We start from the raw sequence: 18,739 nt of genomic DNA, 5'->3' as shown, positions 1-18,739 counted from the left end.
GAGTGCTAGCAAACCTACCCCCCAGGATATTGGTGCCCTTCTGGTTCAGGTGCAACCTGTCCTTGGTCAGGTGCACCAATTGTGTTTTTAACAAATAATTGGCCTGGGTTGTTTGTCTGTGCTGTTGAACAGTAATGGTATTGAACAATGTATGGTAATGATTTGTGGGAACAAAGAAGAGTTGAAGAAACTGAGAACTTTCTTCCAATGCCTCTGAGCACCTCCAAGTGTTTTTGGCATTGGGAATGGCCTGAGTGGTTAGCAGAGGCGTTAATGTCACCTCCTGTTCTTCTCTTAGTTTGAGGTCAAATTCCATTGGTTGGAAAGGGGCAGCCCATCTGGCGAGTGGACTGAAAAGCTGTCCTGCAATTGTGGAAATCGAGTAAGTACATTACCTCATTGATCTGTCTGATTTCACTTCACGCAGCGGTGAGACTCTCTGCTAGCATATTTCATTACAAAACTTAAGGGATCCTCAGAAACATTTCGAAACCATTTTGTGCACAGCTAATTACTTTGACTGAATCTCAGTCAGGAGAGATCAGTAACATCTCATCTGGCAATCCAGCACCATCTGAAGGGGTGTTGGAAGAGTAGGAGTTCTTGCGTTTGTTAATTGGATCTGAGCATTACTGGCTGGACTGGTATTTACTACCCATGTCCCTGCCCTTGAGAAGGTGGTGGTGGTGAGTCACTGCTGTCCACCCTAATGTAGGTGCACCCATTGTGCTGTTAGGGAGGGAATTCCAGGATTTTCACCCAGCAACAGCAAAGGAACGGTGATATATTTCCAAGTCAGCACAGTGAGGGCTTGGAGGGGAATTTGCAGCTGGTGGTGTTCCCATATAGCTGCTGCTCTTGTCCTTCCAGAGAGAAGCGGTTGTGGGTTTGGAAGGTGCTGTAGATAGTATACACTGCTGCTACTGAGCGTCTGTGGTGGAGGGAGTGGTTGCTTGTGGATGTGGTGCCAATCAAGCAGGTTGCTTTGTCCTGGATGGTGGATCAGTGGTGCTGAAAGAGCACAGCAGTTCAGGCAGCATCCGAGGAGCTTCGAAATCGACGTTTCGGGCAAAAGCCCTTCATCAGGAAGGCAAGTTTCATGAGTGTTGTTGGAACTGCACCCATCCAGGCTAGTGAGGAGTGATCTATCACACTCCTGACTTGTCACTTGTAGATGGTGGACAGGCTTTCAGGTGTCAGGAAGGTGAGTTATTCACTGCAGAATTCCTTGCTGGGAAAGGAGAACATGTGGCAGATTTGTAATGTCACTGGGTTAATACACTAGCTAGCCCCATCCTACAGGCATAGATTTGAATCTCACTGTTTAAGCAGTGGAATTTAAATTTAATGAATAAATCTGGATCTTAAAGCTACTCTCAGTAATGATGACCATGATAACATTGGATTTTTGTTCTAAACATTCATCGTATTAATAATGTCCTCTGGGAGAGGAAATCTGCCATCTTTATCTGCCATCTTGTCCACATATAACTCCAGACCCAAAACAATATGGTTGCCTTTTAATTGACCTCTGAAATGGCCTAGAGAGCCACTTTGTTCAGGGTCAGTAAGAGATGGCCAACAAATCCTGACCCTGCCAGCAGCGCCCATGTCCTGTGAAAGAATACAAAAAGAGAGCAGTTAGCCCTGGGTGATGCGTTGGTACTTTTTCCTGACCACGACAGAACAGCAAGCTCACTTCCCAAAATGCACCATCCCTCCGAATAGACCATCCAACTGGAAGGATAAAGGTAGTCAAAAAAAAGAAGTAAACACCCAAACAGGCTCGACAAAATAACAAGAAACACTACCTTGCTTCTCTTGCTTCCAGTGAGCAGTCTGACCACGTGTGATCAGGTGTGCCTTCGTGTTTGTGAGACCACAAAGCTTTACAAATTGAGATTAATTCAGTTTAGACCTCATGAATGAAGGGTACCTATGATCGATCATAAATTAAGACTGTTAGAGCCTCTCAGTAACAACATTCAGTTGGAATGTGGCAAGCGATGGATGGGGACTGACTTTTAGACCAGGAGACCATTAGATATGGGAGCAGAATTAGACCATTCAGCCCATCAAATCTGCTCCGCCATTTGATTGTGGCTGCAAAATGTTTCAACCCCTGCCTTCTCCTTGTAACCCTTGACCCCCTTACTAATCAAGACCCAACCTATCTGTCTTAAATACACTCAATAACTGGCCTCCACATCCTCCTGCTGCAGTTAGTTCCCCACTGTCTGGCTGAAGGTATTTCTCCTCATCTCAGTGCTAAAGGGTCATCCCATCACCCTGAGGCTGTACCCTCCAATCTTAGTCTCTCCAACTCATAGAAACATCTTCTGCATGTCCACTCTAGCCTGTAGGGTTCAATCAGACCCGCCCCCACATCCTTCTAAACTCCATTGAGTACAGACCCAGAGTCCTCAATTGCTCCTTGTATGACAAACTCTTCATCCCTGGGATCATTCTTGGAAACCTCTTCTGGATCCCCTCCAATGCTAGCGCATCTTCCTTAGCTACAGGGCTTAAGACTGCTCACAATGTTCCAAATGTGCTCTGACCAGAGCTTTGTGCAGCCTCAGCATGACATTTCTGCTTTGATAGGCTCAAGTGAGGACTGCAGATTAGAGTCGGGAGTGTGGTGCTGGAAAAGCACAGCAGATCAGGCAGCATCCAAGGAGCAGGAGAGTCGATGTTTTGGGCATAAGCCCTTCATCAGGAAAGTAAGAATCCTGACTGAGGCTTGTGGGCAAATTAAGAATCTGCAGCAGCGATCCGAATTGAGTTTGACTCATGAACTTAATCTGTTAATATTTGCACATTAACCTCAAGAGAGTCCTAAACTAGGATTCCCAAGTCCCTTTGCACTTCAGATCTCCCGAAGCCTTTCCCCATTTAGAAACTAGTCTATACCTCTATTCTTTCAAGCAAAATGTGTAATCTCCCACTATGCCGCATCGTATTCCATCTGCCACCGTGTACTGTAACTTTCTAACAAATATTTAAGGAATGATTAAGGATATCCAACCAAAAAGGAAGCACCAATAGATCTTTATGTTTACGATTATAATGCTACTGCCATACCGCATGGTCCAATATGAGCATGCTCACTGTAAGATAGAGGGTCTCCAAAGGGCACAGAGTCAGGGAAAGTTTGGTAACCCAGGGTAATGCTTTAGCTCAAAAAAACTAGATGACAGAATTCACTAAGCTCTCTTGAGAGGTTTGTTCCTAATATCTTGCACTGTAGGACAGGCTGAGTCCATTTAGTCCAGTGAGGGTTTGTTGTCAAGAGTATGTGCTGCCATGAAATTGTGTGGAACACCAAGTCAAAATAAAAATGCAAGACGTATTATCTTTCATCTTATTGTTCTGATGTGCTAAGTCATGTTGAGAAAGAACAGCTTTGTTCCTGTAAATTCTAAAATAAATACATTCTCTGTTCCGATTCAGCTTATGTGGCAACACCATCGAAGATGTGGGAGTGATGAAACTTGCTGATGTCCTTCCTGTTATGAAGCATTTGAAGATATTGAAGTAAGTGATTGCGTAAGAATCCTGACTGAGGCTTGTGGGCAAATTAAGAATCTGCAGCAGCGACCCTAGTTGAGTTTGACTCATGAACTTAATCTGTTAATATTTGTTTATAATTCAATGCTTCCATGATCATATTATCAGCAAAACTGAATGTGTATATAACCATATATTCACCTGAATTATCAATAAATATAGGAATAGTTGGGGGCAGGTCCCTTCATAGATCACTGTGGGATATTGTGAGTCACTTCTTTCTGACTCGAACGCCACATTTTATTCCCAATCTCTGTTTGTCTGGTTTTTAGCCAGTTTCTGAACCTAGCCAATACATTCCTTCAATTCGTTGAGCTTTCATTTTAGTTGACAGTCTCTAATGAGGGATCTCTTCGTATTGCAACTGGAAGTCCACAGAAATAATATTCACAGACATTTCCCTGTGGGCCACTTTACTCCTCTCTTCAAAAACAGCAAGCAATTATCGTCTGGCACCTACCTTTCACAAACCCATTAAAAACAACATACTGTGGACGCTGAAAACCTGAAACAAGCCCAGGGAAAGCTGCAGAAATTCAGCAGCTGCAGCCAGACTGGCTGGGTTTCTCTAGTATGCTGTGGGTTTCACAATTCCACGTTGGTCGTCTCTTTGCAACTTGTAAAACTTTTCACTGTACTGTTCGTGTAAAAGTACACATAATAATTCATTTCTGTTCTATTTTATTTCTTTGATGAGCTAACAATGTTCAAGCAGCCTCGTCACTCTATCCTTAACTGCAGAGCCCAGCCATTTGCTGAGAATAGGTTTAGGTAGGCACTAATTCTCTGATTTCCCATGGTCACCATTCTTAAATTGTAGCATCAAAAATATCAAAGTATGGGGACTAGGGACTTGTAATTTAATACAAAACCATTGAAAGTGGGATATCAATCCCATCAAAATATCAATAAGCAACTAATTTCATTTGAACATTACTTTGACTGCAGATGGCAGTACACATCGTTGTGATGTGACAAAGCAACAGGAGCTTTAGCATTCGGTACATTTCGATATGTTTCACACACTTTTTGTCTTTTGATTATTAGCTTGACTCAGAACAACATCACAGCGACCGGTGGGGAGAGATTGGCACAAGCTCTCAAACAGTGCCCATCGGTGGAAGAGATTCAGTGAGTGCATTGTAATGTTACAGGTTTGGAAATCTGAAGTCATGGCAGAAAATGCTGGACATGCTCAGCAGGTCAGCAGTTGCCACAGAGAGAGAAGCCGAGTTCGCATTTCAGATCAATAGAAGGTCAGTGACCTGGAGCATTATCCACATACACCATGCTGATTGGTCAGATCTGGTTTGAGAAAGTACCATCCACTTGTATTAAGAGAGTTGGCTGCCTGTATACTCTCAAAACACTGCACACAATTGGTCTTCTCCCAGATCCCATTTTTGTAAAGGGAGCAGATTTTCACCTCCATGTAGTTCTAAGTGAATCAGGAATGTAGCCAATTGTAGTTTCTGGTAGTTCATGGAGTCATGGGGCTGTACAGCATGGAAACAGACCCTTCATTCCAACCTGTCCATGCCAACCAGATATCCTAAATTAATCCCTGCATTTGACCCATATCTCTCTTAACCCTTCCTGTTCATAACACCATCCAGATGCCTTTTAAATGTTGCAATTGTACCAGCCTCCACCACTTCCTCTGGCAGCTCATTCAATACATGCACCACCCTCTGTGTGAACAAATTGCCTCTTAAGTCCCTTTAAAATCTTTCCCCTCTAGTTTTGGACTCCCCTATCCTAGGAAAAAGACTCTGGCTATTCACTCTATCTATGCCCCTCATGATTTTACAAACTTCTAAATCATCGTCCCTCAGCCTCCGACGCTCCAGAGAAAACAGCACCAGCCTATTCAGCATTCCTGTGCAGCCTTATTTGCTCAAATCTTCCGAGCATCAAAATTGTTCAATCTGCCTCGTCACTTTACCTTTAATTGCAGAGCCCAGACTTTTGCTGAGAATAGGCTTAGGTTGACTCTAATTCCGTGATTTCCCATGGTCACCATTCTTAAATTGTAGCATCAAAAATACCAAAGTATGGTGGCTAGGGACTTATAATTTAACACTAAGCCATGGAAAGTGGGACTGAGATGGATGGAGAAAGGATGTTCGTGATGGTTCGAGGGAGATTGCATGCACGTGGAGTTTAAAGGGACGGAGTGTTTTGAAGTAAGAATCTGGAAAGCGAATGGGGTGGGTGGGAGTTTCAGAAAGCCCTCTCCACCAGTGAAGGAGCCTTTCCAAATCCTGAAGGGGTAAGGCATTAAGTGGTGGTGGGAAATCGCAAAAGGAAAGAGCATTCTTCAGTAGAGAGAGAGAGAGAGAGCAGGTTCAGAACTGATCCCTTGGTTTGGCAGTTGCTTGAAATGGGGAAACAGTGGGTGATGTTCGATCGAGGGTGAGGAGGGGTGCCCCCCCCCTCCCCCACCGTGCCACGCCACAGCATTGTGTCATGAGGGAGCAGGTATGTTTCAGGCCTCAGTTGTCCTGCGGGTTCTTCCCATTGTTGCACCAGTCAGGACAGGCACTTCTACAGCATGGGGCATCACTTGGCATCTGCCTCTTTCCTAACCCAAGCCCTTGAAGCAATTAGTTCCAAGGTAGCCAGCACCTGTCAAAGAGAGTTAATGCCACCTCGGTGGATACTGTCTGTCTCATGAAGCTAGGTCATGACCCACTCTGTGTAGTTTCTGTCACCGGGATATGCAGTGTAGTTCGAGGGCTTCTGCAGAACTATCCAGAATCTTTGGGCATTGGCGTTGGAGCTGTTGTGGGAGTGAGCGAGGGAGTCAGTTGGAAATAGACCCTCCCCATTGTCATTGTCTGTCACCAAAGTGAGGTAGATCTACAGGGAGAGAGAGAGAGAGATTCCAGGATGTGACGGCACCCTCTAACGGACTAAATTTCATCCTCCAAACACATTGGCTTGCCCTCCAATTGCAAATTCAACAGTGAAAGAACTTGAGGCCAGCAGCAAGAACTAATCATTAATACATTGGCTCAGGAAGGTCAGACACAGATATGACCAAATAGCAGGGAGATGTATATGTATAAAATCGCTCCACTTTGGGGCACAAAAATGGTCTTTAAGGCAGCAGTAAAGCCCAAACAGATGGGAAATCCAAAACCTTCTCTGTACTCACAATCCATTCCGGATTCTCTCCCTTGGAGAAGCACCTTCCCAAGGATAGGCACAGTTTGGAAAATTGCAGCTGGGATTTAGTGGCGAATCTGCCTTGTAATTGTTGTTTGCCACTTTTGCGGGCTGTGTCATTTCCCGAAGCCATCATTATGAGGGCCTGTGTGTCACTTATTAAGAAGAGCCTGAAAACACACATTTTCATCCCTCTGCAACCCAACTATTTCCGAACTTCAGTTTTTTTTAAACTAATCTTGTGTACCACTCCTGCTAAATTCAAATCAAATCTGAAGATTACTTTCAAACTCTGGCTCTGACCTGAAGATATTTCAGACTGAATGTTCTCCAGCATTTTCTTTCAAGCCTGACCTTGTCATTAACAGTTGGTGCAACCATTCATGGTGTTCCTGTAAGGCGTTATTGAATACTGACAGCAATTTCTTTTCACTTTGCCTGACTAACGCAAACATGCAGTTTGTCCACAAACAAGATCGGCGATCAGACTGCAAAGAAATTGTCGGAAGCCCTGCCCAAGCTGCCCTATTTAAAGACGTTGAAGTAAGTGCTGTCTGATGTTCATTCTTGTATGTGTGTGCTGTGGATGTATTGATCAATAGGCTTCATGTAATTTATTAAGGATCACTCTCTATCTGCCCTTAACTGAATAAGAATTTCACTTTTTTGTTATTTCCACATTTCTAAAATTGAGTATAGCTGAGAAGAGATACATTTTGTCAAAGCTGCTTGGTTTAAATGTCGGCAAAGCTTGGTGGTTAACTGTCAATCATCATCTAACTAGTGCCTTCTCCATAACAATGCGTCTACCAATCAGAGTCCACTTGTCAACTATTCCGCACTCTCCTCTCGTTCAGTAGAATTTTTTTCTTTCTCATTTAAATTGGTATTTCTTGCAAATTGTTCTGATGATTGTAAAATAAAAAAAGCGTTGATAAAATATGTCCATCTTTGGCAATACTTTCGCAGACCACCAGACAACTATTTCCTAGAACTCTTGCAGATTCCTAATGTACTGTAGTTTGAGGCTCTTTTTAAAGGAAATGTAAATGATTTAATAAGAGGTGTCATGTCTCCATCTGCTGGTGGGAATTTTTAACTCAACCCATTCATTGGGACCTGCCAGGGTGGCACGGTGGCTCAGTGGTTAGCACTGCTGCCTCACAGCGCCAGGGACTTGGGTTCGATTCCAGCCTCAGGTGACTGTGGAGTTTGCACATTCGCCGCATGTCTGTGTGGATGTGCTCCAGTTTCTTCCCACAGTCCAAAGCTGTGCATGTTAGGTGGATTGGCCATGCTAAATAGTGTTCAGAGGTGTGCAGGTTAGGTGGAGCAGCCATGGGAAATGCAAGGTTACAGGAATAGTGTAAGGGTTTGAGTGGGGTACTCTTCAGAGGATCGATATGAATGCAATGGGCTGAATAGCCTGCTTTCACACTGTAGTGATTCTATGACAGGGCAAGTGCAGTGCTGGTTTGTCACTTTTGATATTGGGAAGGAGGGTCAGGCAGTGTGAAATATTGATGTCCTACCTGATCCCCTGGCCTGTCCATGAGCAGTTAGGTTAAAATGATGCACTAGTTGTTTTGTAAGTCTGGCTAAAGTATAACTTGAGCCAGAAATAACCCACTCTTGTCTGCCTCACGTTTCAGCCTCCATTCCACTGAGCTCAGTTCTGATGGCGGAGAGATCCTGGCACAACATCTTGCACTGTGCTCAAGTATCGAAGTAATAAGGTGAACATTTTCGGGCATTTTCTAAGTTATCATATCAAGCAAGTTTATTCCCTCTTCCAAATATCCAGAGGCTGTTGTCCATTTCACAGTCTAAAATTATTGCTTTTATTAAGATCAATATTTTAGATTAAGACGGTAGCCCGACACTTTCTGCACGTTTGGATCCACATGAAGAAATTATCAGATTCCCAGCCACCACAGTCATCCAGGTCTCACCTTCCTGGGCCCTGCATCCATTAAAAAGAAACACCGATATCTAATAGAAAAGATTTGAAAACTAAATATCCAACTTTGGGAAGTGCCACAAAGCTCCTAAAAGTTATCTACCCAGTTCACAAAAATACAGCAGAGAAAGGGCTGCTTCTCGGTGATGGTAAAATGCTGTGTCATTGCACTCATTGCTCATTTTCTTGTATTCTGCAGTTTACCTGAAAACCACATTGGGAACAAAGGAGTGATGGAGCTCGCAATGGCTCTACAAAAAATGACATCTTTAAAAACGCTGGAGTAAGTGCCTCACATGCAGTGTGTGTGAGATATTGGGCAATTACCAGGCTATGATACATGGCTATAAATGAGGTTTCTTCTTTAGGTCTTAAATGTTAATTCAAGATTTGTGACTGAAAAGTGTTGATTACTTCATGTGAAAGTTCCGATTTCCATGTTAATTCCCCGTTTAAGAATATAATGAAGGTCCAATGTGATAGAGAATATCTTCACACAGAGGGTAGTGGAAATCTTAACCTCTGTCCCCCCAACAACAAAGCGATTACAGATCAATTGAAAACTTCAAGGTGAAGCGTTTTGTTGTGTTTGGGCATTGAAAGGTAGAAGACAGGATAGGTGATGGATAGGTATATTTTATCGACCTGTTCCGAGATGTTATGACACACCTCTGGAGCTAGTGGGGCTTGATCTCCTGGTTCAGAGACAGGGATACTACCATTTTGCCGCAAGAGCCAAGAAGACAAGATGGATATCTAGAGTTGTGCTGCACATCAGCTGAGATCTGATTAGCAGAGCACGAAAAAGGGGCTGAATTGCGTACACTGTGAAGAATATATATTTAACCCGGGTCTCAGGCGCTGTGAGGCAGCAGTGCTAACCACTGTGCCACCGTGCCGCCCACTAAGTTAAAGAAATTAGTGTTTACATAAAGTCAACTTAGAATCACAGAATCCCCACAGTGCAGATAGAAGCCATTTAGCCCGTCAAGTCTACACTGTTCCTATGAAGAACATCCGTCCCAGATGCACCACATTAGCCCACATTTCCTATGGCGAACCCACCTAGCCTGCACATCCCGGAACACTATGGACAATTTAGCATGGCCAATTCACCAAACCTGCACATCTTTGCACTGTGGGAGGAAACTGGAGCATCCGGTGGAAACCCACACAGACACTGGGAGAATGTTCCATGCTGTACATCTCTATGACTCTATGACCACACAGACAGCCAGCTTTCTGACAACAATAACAAGACTGCTGCTATCAGGACCCGCTTCCTAATCAGTAGGGTTCGCCATCTGCTGTTGTTCCCCTGCTGCTGGGTCTTGATGACCAGTGGGGCGGTGTTTTCTCTGAAGTTTGAGAGAAGGCCACAATCTTGGTGATCACATGACCTGTTTGGAATTGGAAATGCTTTGACATTTGTGAGTGGGGGCCCCATTTCCCCTGCAGTAAGGCAATGGTTGTGGTGATGCTAGCTGTCACATAGTCAATCCCTGTTTCCTCTCAAAGTGGGAAGGCCTGCACATGTAAGAGGGTCATATGTTTGTCATCATTATGTCATGGGTGGCTATGACATAATGATAGCCAGGAACTAGGACAACAGATAATACCAGGGAAACTCTACTTTGTGAGTAACATTTTGTGAAGTATGTTTAGGAAACTGAGGAATCAGTGGTATCCTTCATAAAGGTGATGGATAGCAAATTGTCTCATGGTGGACTTGCAGGGTTTCACTCAAAATCTCCACATGGTGACTGATCAGTGTCAAATTTTACCTGCTAACTCTCCTGTGAGATGATGTGTGGTGATTTATAATGTTAACGGTGCTACATAAAGACAATTGTTAGGCAGATGTTATAAAAAACAAGAGCAATGAGCTGAGGTTCACTCCCACAATGTTTGAAACTGTTGCCACAAGTGAGAAGGAATGAATTGTCTTTCCTTTTCAAAAGTTGAAATGGTTGGTCACTATTTTAGCATGGGGCAATGCTATGTAGTTAACTAATTTCTGCTGTAGCAGTAATGCACCAATCACAAGTTTAAAAAAAGACAAGTTTATTATCTGCTATACCCTGAGAAAAATAAGAAAAATACGTTATTACAGCTACCATTTTCAAGTACATTCCCTCTTAAATTCTTCATTTCCTGGTATTCTCTTTTCAATCAGTATTGTCATCAACCTGTTTTCTTCAGAAGGTGGTCTATCAGTCTGTTTCAGTTCTGCAGCCAAAAATCCACCTCCCTGCTTTTCTTTTACCTTGAGATACATGCTGGTTGTATTCACCATCTGTAGGTAATATTTCATTCCGTCCTGTTAAAACAAATTTCATGGTAGTGACTGGAACTAGGTAGGTCTTATTGACTATGACATCCTTGAGTGGGGTTATTAACTGGTCCAATCAGGGTGTCCTGGCTGACAGATATAAACAGGAGTCTCTGGATAAAGATTCGTGCACCTTATGTCTCTCACTGTGTCTCACACCTGCACCCACACACCATGGGTGCTGGGGAAAAATAAGCACTACCACAGTTAGGCGGTAGTGTGGGGGTTAAATAAAGAAAAAAAAGAGAAACAGGAGTGTCTCACTGACCACTCGGGTGTTTCGTTTCTTCCTGGAAAAAAAAACAGGAGTCTCAGAATGTCTCCAGACGTCAAGGGCCTGCCTCCAAGCTAGCAGGTCACATCCAGTGTACTGTGCACATGCAAGTAAAAGGGGGACTTGGTGATGTGATACCAGCCTCTGTGCGGTTATCTCACTCATGAAGGTACAAATTAGAGAGGAGAAGGATTACCACTCCTAAGGAGGGGATCGAGGGGAGAGGGAGGATGTCGCCAGCTGGTTTGATTGCCTACAGATAAAATGTTCATCTCAGCTCAGCGACCTCCTGTCTAGTCCACCTTGGCTCCATCAAACATGGCAACTTTGTGGTCACGTGATGCCTGCGACCATTTTAAATCTGTATTTTTCATCCTTTTTTTGAAAACTATTTCAGTCTGTGGAAGTCCCAAGTGTTAAATCAGAATTTGCAATCCATAATGCATATTTGATTCTGTAGCTATGAATGGGACAGTACTGATGAATATTTACAGGATGAGTTACCTCCCTGCAGGTTAAGGAAGCTCCAGAGCCATGGATGATAATTCTGTGGGCACCATGAAATGCACAGTAAACAACAAAGTATTTGTAAATCCACAAGTGGTGCACCTTTAATACTGAAAAAAAAACATACTGTAATATTGACGCATATGCTATGTTATACACCATTAGGAATGTCAAAAGTTATTGGCATATAATTATTTGCAATGCCCTGTTTTACACACATTTGTGGCACTGTGAACCCCAGGTTTTATGAGTGTTCAGAGCTCCCATGTGACACCAAGGAGGCACCATTCCTGATTTAATGCAGAAAGAGTCTCCATTCAGCTCCTAGAAATGGCTAACATCAGCCCAGGGCGATGGGTGAAGGGTTCTGCTTTGGTTTTAACTAACACTGGCTAGAGGTGAGTTTCAAGGAAACCAGCCAGGGAAACCTGATCCTGAAGGTTATTCCAAGCCAAGGTGTAAATATAGTGAAAAATTAACCAGGCAATTGGGTTGAAATAAAGAGTTGGAGCAGGTGAGTGGTATGCAATGAGCTGTAAGACTGAGTACTTAATAAACGTCTTCGACACAGAAAGATATTTTGGTTTCTGTTTCATTGACTGGCTTAGAACAAGAGTGACATTGATAGTGGAGAATGAAACATGGCACTGTTGAGTAAGTCTGCAGAGCGAGTACAAATAATCTTAAAGAAATTACATCGCGATTGGAACAAGGTCAGCCAGATGAATATTGTAGCATATGAGTTCCCTGATTGGGGCTGTTAATCTGGTCCAAGCAATGAATCAGGCCTGGCAGATATAAACAGGACTTCTCTTCACTCTACAAGCCAACTCTGAGCTAGCTGGATCAGCATCCTGTACTGTGCACGTGTAAATAAAGGGTGACTTGGCGATGGGATACTGGCCTCTGTAAAGTTATTTCAAATTAATTTCACAAAAGAGCACATTCACATTTCCAGCCTTGTGTGACCCAGAATATATGTAGCTAATCCTTCTTAGCAAGGTTTCACATGCCAATCTACAACATGGCTACTCTAGTACAGCAGTGTTTATCGTCAGTTTGTTGGGAAAAAATAAGGAATGTTTTTAGGGCTGGGGAGCCAGGAAAATAAAAAGACTAGTTACCCCTTACCTGGTGAAACGTTGGCACAAGCAGAAGCTACAGGTACACATGAGCAACAATCTCAAGGAAAGGGAAATCTGAGAAATATTGAAAGAATAGAATGTTAAGTGGATAACCGTTCAAGGATTCAAGATGGTGCCAACATGAAGCAACACTTTGCGAGGCCCCTGCACCAGATCTTACTCTACTATTTCTTATCACCATTCCACCCTTTCACATTAATGTACATTCAGGAAAGGGTGTCTCTGAGAATTGGTTGAGGATTGACCTCCCCAGTATAAACGAAATATTAGGAAGTAAAGCGATTTTTAAAAAATGAAGTAGGCCAATGGAAATCATAAGTTGTTAGATTCTTGCACAACAAAATAAAATGATGCTTGGTCCAGGAAATGATTGGAAATCCTCAAAAAAAGATAACATGAGAAGTGCTTCAGAAAAAGGAAAACAAAACTAATTTTTTGCATCACTTTGTGTTTTAATGTTTTAGTACATAGAAAACAGGGAGAATATGAACAATCAATAGTATTATTTTGATTATGAAAAATATATAATTTCACTATTGATGGGTTGTATTTTAAAATAAGACACAATATAAAATCATGATTTTCTTTACTCTTCATTAGTTGTGTTCAAGAATGTTTATTTCATTAAAAGTTTTTATTTAAGAAGCGGGACACGGTGGCTCAGTGGTTAGCACTGCTGCCCCACAGCGCCAGGGACCCAGGTTCAATTCCAACCTCGGGCGACTGTCTGTGTGGAGTTTGCATATTCCCCCCGTGTCTGCATGGGTTTCCTCCGGGTGCTCCGGTTTCCTCCCACAGTCCAAAGACGTGCAAGTTGGGTGAATTGGCCATGCTAGATTGTCCGTAGTGTTAGGTGCATTAGTCAGAGGGAAATGGGACTGGGTGGGTTACTCTTCAGAGGGTCGGTGTGGATTGGTTGGGCTGAAGGGCCTGTTTCCATACTGTAGGGAATCTAATCTATATTAATATCTCAGTAGTTCAGCAGGTGATTGGGGTGAATTGACAGGGTAAATGTTAAGTTAGATATGGAGAGAGATGGGCATCATGGGTGATCAATGTTTTATTCCACCTCCAAATTCATTTTGATTTAACCCCTTCCCTCTCTTCCTACCTCCTCCTAACTTGTGACGGTTTGCATTGGTTGTAAGGTTTTCTTGACTATATCTGATTGGCCATACGGGTGTTTTACTGGTGACAAATAATAGTTTTTAAAAAAGAAGTCATGCTGGTTTTGGTAATGGGGCACGTCAGTTGAGCGTGATGCCACTTCTGGATATAAAAGAGAAATAAAATAAAGTTAGAAAAGCTAGGGCTGCTATGGTGAAGTGGTAGTGTCCCTATCTCTGAGCCTGGAGACCTGGGTTCAAGACCCAACTACTCCAGAGATGTTTAATAATAACCCTGAACAAGGTGATTAGGAAATATAAAGGTAGAAAAGCCTAGATTCCTGAGGTGTAGTGGTAGTGCCCCAACCTCTGAGCTAGGAGGCGTGGGTTCAAGTCGTACCTGCTCCAGCGCTACATTATTACATCGCTGAACAGGTTGCTTCTATAAGAAAAGGGAGGACTAGTGTGTGAAAGCAGCTGTAAGGCTGAGTGATTAATAAACTGTATCCACAAAGAGAGATAGGTTTAGTTTTTCTCACCAATTAGCCTGGATCTGATTCGACAATGGGGCAAATTTTCTTTCTGGGCTATGGTACCAGGATGTTGGAAGAAAAGTTAGTTTTCTGTGCCAAAGCGTGTGTGAACATTGTGTTGTTCGGTGTTTTCGGATTTACCTACCGTGGTGTTCTCTCTTGTAGCCTGCGGCTGAACAGGTTTGATGACCGTGTTGCAGCGGAGCTCACAGCTGGACTTGTGTGCTGTCCCAGTATTGAAGAGGTCATGTAAGTGTTACATCTCTTTGATGCGAAGAGACCGTGAGACAGCTGGTGTCTGCATTTTGAGATAAACGGGAGCTCTGGTTTAACCAAATTGCTGCAGTTTTAATTAACAGCATCAAGCTGACTCTCATTTCAAAACTTGTGAACACATTTCATGTTAGTCACTAAAAGATTCAGTTTTCCATCCTGCCTTGTTCTCTCCTGATGACCATAAAGAGGTTGAACTTTTTTCTTCATTTTGTTTTGCTTAAACTATTGAAGTGACCCCCCTCTGGTTCCTTCTGTCTGCCTCTGTCTGTCTCTGTGCCTGTCTCCCTCTATCTCTGTCTATCTCTGTCTGACTGATTCTCTCTGTCTGTCTCCTTTTGTTTCTGTCTCGCTCTGTCTTTCTGCCTTTATTCCCTCTGTCTCTGTGTCCCTCCCCCTCTCTCTGTCTGGATTTAAATGTACTGCAGCCAGTTGAAGTGCTTACCTCATTGTGTGACAATGCAAAGCATCCTGGTTACACAGTGACATGAAGTCGGTGAATGTGTAACCTGAATTGACCTTTTGTTGAATTGATTGTTGTAAAACATATGTTTACTGCACTGTAATGATTTTGATTAATAGTTGGTCAGAGTTCTTTTTAAAAATAAATATCAGGCTGAAGGCTAATTTTCTGATCTCTTACTGTCACTGGTAGTGCATGGCACAAATTACAGAGTGCTCTGTGTGAATTTGTGGATGAGGTTGTCACCAACTGCGTGATACTGCCACCTCCCAATGAGCTCTTTGCGTGGATGATTCATCTTGTTCCATTGTACATTTCTCCAGTGCCAAGCTGGCATCATAACTGAGATGGCAGCAATAAATTCGGTCATCCGGGTTATAGAATACAAACTTTTTTTTTCTTTTCTTACATTAAGCGAGTAGGTTTAAGGATAGGTGCCCCTTATACAGCCTGGTGTTTGGTTTAAGGGTATGTGTCCCTTATTCAGCCTGGCGTTTGGTTTTATGAACCCTTCTGACTAATGACTTGACCATCCCAGCAACGGACACTCTACATTTTCCCTCAATGTACCTTTCACCTGAATGCAAAAGGGCACATCACATCCAGGGGGCCATCTTAAGGATATTTAGCTGATAGCAGTTCATCCAAAAATTGATAAAACCTAAAACTGAAGCCAAAGCCTTAGAATGTCCCCATCCAACAATGAGTCCCAGCTCTTACACTGTGCTGGAAAACAAAATCTCAGGGGGACCGAGGACTTTTTGCCCAGGATAAGGGCAATACTGCTGATTCTACTCACGTCCATGATATAAATGTGGAACACTGCATCATAAATGCAGCATTTCTGCAATGTGAAGGGGTGAGTGCTGTTGAAAGATCAAGTCTTGACCCATGATCCTTTCCACGTGGGTTACTCAGCATTCTGAGTTCTCCCCCATTACAATCTAAAGCCACAGGCCTTTGATGCCTTACTTACTGCACTTTGATGACGTGAGGTCCTGATGAAAACTGTTCTAACTCTTCGTAACTTTTCACAGCCTATCTTGGAATGACATTGGTGACGAGGGTGCAGTGAGGCTGGCTGATGCCCTACCAAGAATGCTGTGCTTGAAGAAACTCGAGTAAGTACAACATTGAATTTCAGGAGCACATCATGTTGGCAAGGCTCTCGTGCTGGTGAAAGAGATATGGCAATGGTACATTATGTGGTTTGTAATAATGTACTGGATTTGGACATTATCATCCATTAATGATATGCCTGCCCTATATACCGCTGAGAAGCTGACCGATATTTCTGCTGGGTATAAGGTTCAGTTGGTTTGCCGTATAAATATAGAGGTGATAACACAAGGGCCCAATACATTATAATACAAGTGAGTGAAAACTGTACATGGCAGAATGTTATATTCCTGATGAAGGGCTTTTGCCCAAAACGTCGATTCCCCTGCTCCTCGAATGCTGCCTGTCCTGCTGTACTTTTCCAGCACCACACTCACGACTCTGATCTCCAGCATCCGCGGTACTAACTTTCACCTAGAATGTTACATTGGCATGCCTGTGGTAAGGGAAGGACCTACAAAGTTCATTGTGAGGCCTTTCGAATACCCTCCTGCTAATGCCAACCTGTTCCCACTTCTAGGGCAGGGGACTAGACATAGGCCAATCCTCCTGCCCTTGCTCCGGTTGAGGTCCTTAAGTGGCCATTTTAATGTGTGGTGGTTTAATGCTGTACCCTGAATTTGGGTTCCTGATGAAGGGCTTATTCCTGAGAGTCGTGACTCTTCTGCTCCTTGGATGCTGTCTGACCTGTTGTGCTTTTCCAGAGCAGCTGCTTTCAACTCTGACTCTCCAGCATCTGCAGCTCTCACTTTCTCCTTCATTACAGACTGGTAAAGGAGAAAGCAAAATGAGGGACTGTCTTCAGACTTCGATCAGGGAAGAAGGAGGGACCAAGGTGGCAATTTGTGTGTGAAGCCAGAAGATGGAGGTGAAGATTTAGATGAGTACTTTCTGCAGTGGGGTGAGGCTATTCACTATCGAGAAGAATAAGGAAGATATAGGAATCAGGGTGGATGACATGTAATCACCTTGAACAAATTAGCTTGGAGAGGGAAGAGGTTTTAGCAGGCTTAAGATCAGAGATCTATCCAAGCCTGCTGTATGAGGCAAGGCGAGGGATGGGGGGGCCTTGACCTACATTTTCCAATCCTGCCTGGATACAGGAGATGCCAAAGGATTGGAAACAGCTCATGCAGTGCTATTAATCAGGAAGGATCATGGGGATTAACCAGAGAGCTATAAACCAGTGTATCTAATATCAGTGGTAGGGAACCTTTTGGAAACGTTCTGAGGGACAGAATTTCTCAATTTAGTTTGTTTTATTTATTGGCTTTGTCAGAGGGAGATCATAACTAACAAATTTGATTTTCTAATGGAGGTGATTGGTATGTGGGTGAGGGCAGTGCAGTTGTTATAGTCTACATGGATCTCAGTAAGGCCTTTTGACAGGTTGTCTCATGGGAGACTGGTCAAGAAGGTAAGAGCCCTTGAGATGTGGGCCATTCGGCAAATTAGATCCAAAACTGACTTAGCGGCAGGAAGCACAGAGTGATGGTCAAAAGGTCTTTTGAGAAATTTTAGAAGCTTATGTCCAGTAGCGGAACACAGAGTTCAGTGCTGGGTCCTTTGCAGTTTGTGATTAGCATTAATGATCCAGACATGAAGGTAGGAAGTTTGATTAGTAAGTTCCACAGATGACACGAAAATAGATGGTGTGATAAATGCAGAGGAAGTAAGCTTTAATAAGAACATCAGAATTAGGAGCAGGAATAGGCCACCTGGCCCATCGAGCCTGCTCCACCATTCAATAAGATCATCGCTGATCTTCTCATGGTCTCAGCCCCACTTAACCTGCTCACCATAATCTTTCACTCCTTTACTGATCAAAAATCAGACCACGGTTTTGGACCTCGCTGCAGATGGAAATGTGAAGTGATGCACGCTTGGAGGACAAACAAGGCAAGGGAGTTCATGGTGAATGACAAGATGCTGGGCTCCACAGAGGATCAGCAGACCTTGGTGTACATGTCCATAGATCCTAGAAGGCAGCAGGACAAGCCAATAAGGTGGTCAAGAAGACAAATGGTCTTCTGTATTAGTCGAGGCATTGAATATAAGAGCAATGAGGTTATAATGGAGTTGTGTAACATTAGTTAGGCCACAGCGAGAGTGCTGTGAGCAGTTCTGTGGCAGTGCGTGTGTGTCTGTGTGTGTGTGGGTGTGGCGGTGTGTGGGTGGGTGTGGCGTTGTGGGTGGCGGTGGCAGTGTGTGTCTGTGGGTGGCTGTGGCAGTCTGTATGTCTGTGTGTGGGTGTGGCAGTATGTAAGTGGGTGGGTGTGGCAGTGT

General features: G+C 43.4%; 1 protein-coding gene across 12 annotated transcripts in view; it reads left to right on the top strand.

Annotated features, from left to right (window-relative positions):
• nlrc5 (NLR family, CARD domain containing 5) overlaps positions 1-18,739 on the top strand; it is a 181,119-nt gene that overhangs the window by 150,454 nt on the left and 11,926 nt on the right. For 9 of the 12 annotated variants that reach the window (XM_043707157.1, XM_043707155.1, XM_043707156.1 and 6 more), the window contains 8 exons: positions 299-382; positions 3,454-3,537; positions 4,618-4,701; positions 7,201-7,284; positions 8,394-8,477; positions 8,901-8,984; positions 14,764-14,847; positions 16,372-16,455. In XM_043707157.1, the coding sequence (XP_043563092.1) occupies positions 299-382; positions 3,454-3,537; positions 4,618-4,701; positions 7,201-7,284; positions 8,394-8,477; positions 8,901-8,984; positions 14,764-14,847; positions 16,372-16,455 (672 nt within the window). Of the gene's footprint in view, positions 1-298; positions 383-3,453; positions 3,538-4,617; positions 4,702-7,200; positions 7,285-8,393; positions 8,478-8,900; positions 8,985-14,763; positions 14,848-16,371; positions 16,456-17,219; positions 17,322-18,739 lie in introns of all 12 variants that reach the window. The other 3 variants (XR_006314163.1, XR_006314162.1, XR_006314161.1) reach the window with 1 other exon arrangement.

Source organism: Chiloscyllium plagiosum, chromosome 17, assembly GCF_004010195.1.
Source record: "Chiloscyllium plagiosum isolate BGI_BamShark_2017 chromosome 17, ASM401019v2, whole genome shotgun sequence".
NCBI classification, from domain to species: Eukaryota; Metazoa; Chordata; class Chondrichthyes; order Orectolobiformes; family Hemiscylliidae; genus Chiloscyllium; species Chiloscyllium plagiosum.
The sequence above is the reverse complement of the archived record's forward strand: the minus strand, read 5'-3'. Positions and strand labels throughout refer to the sequence as shown.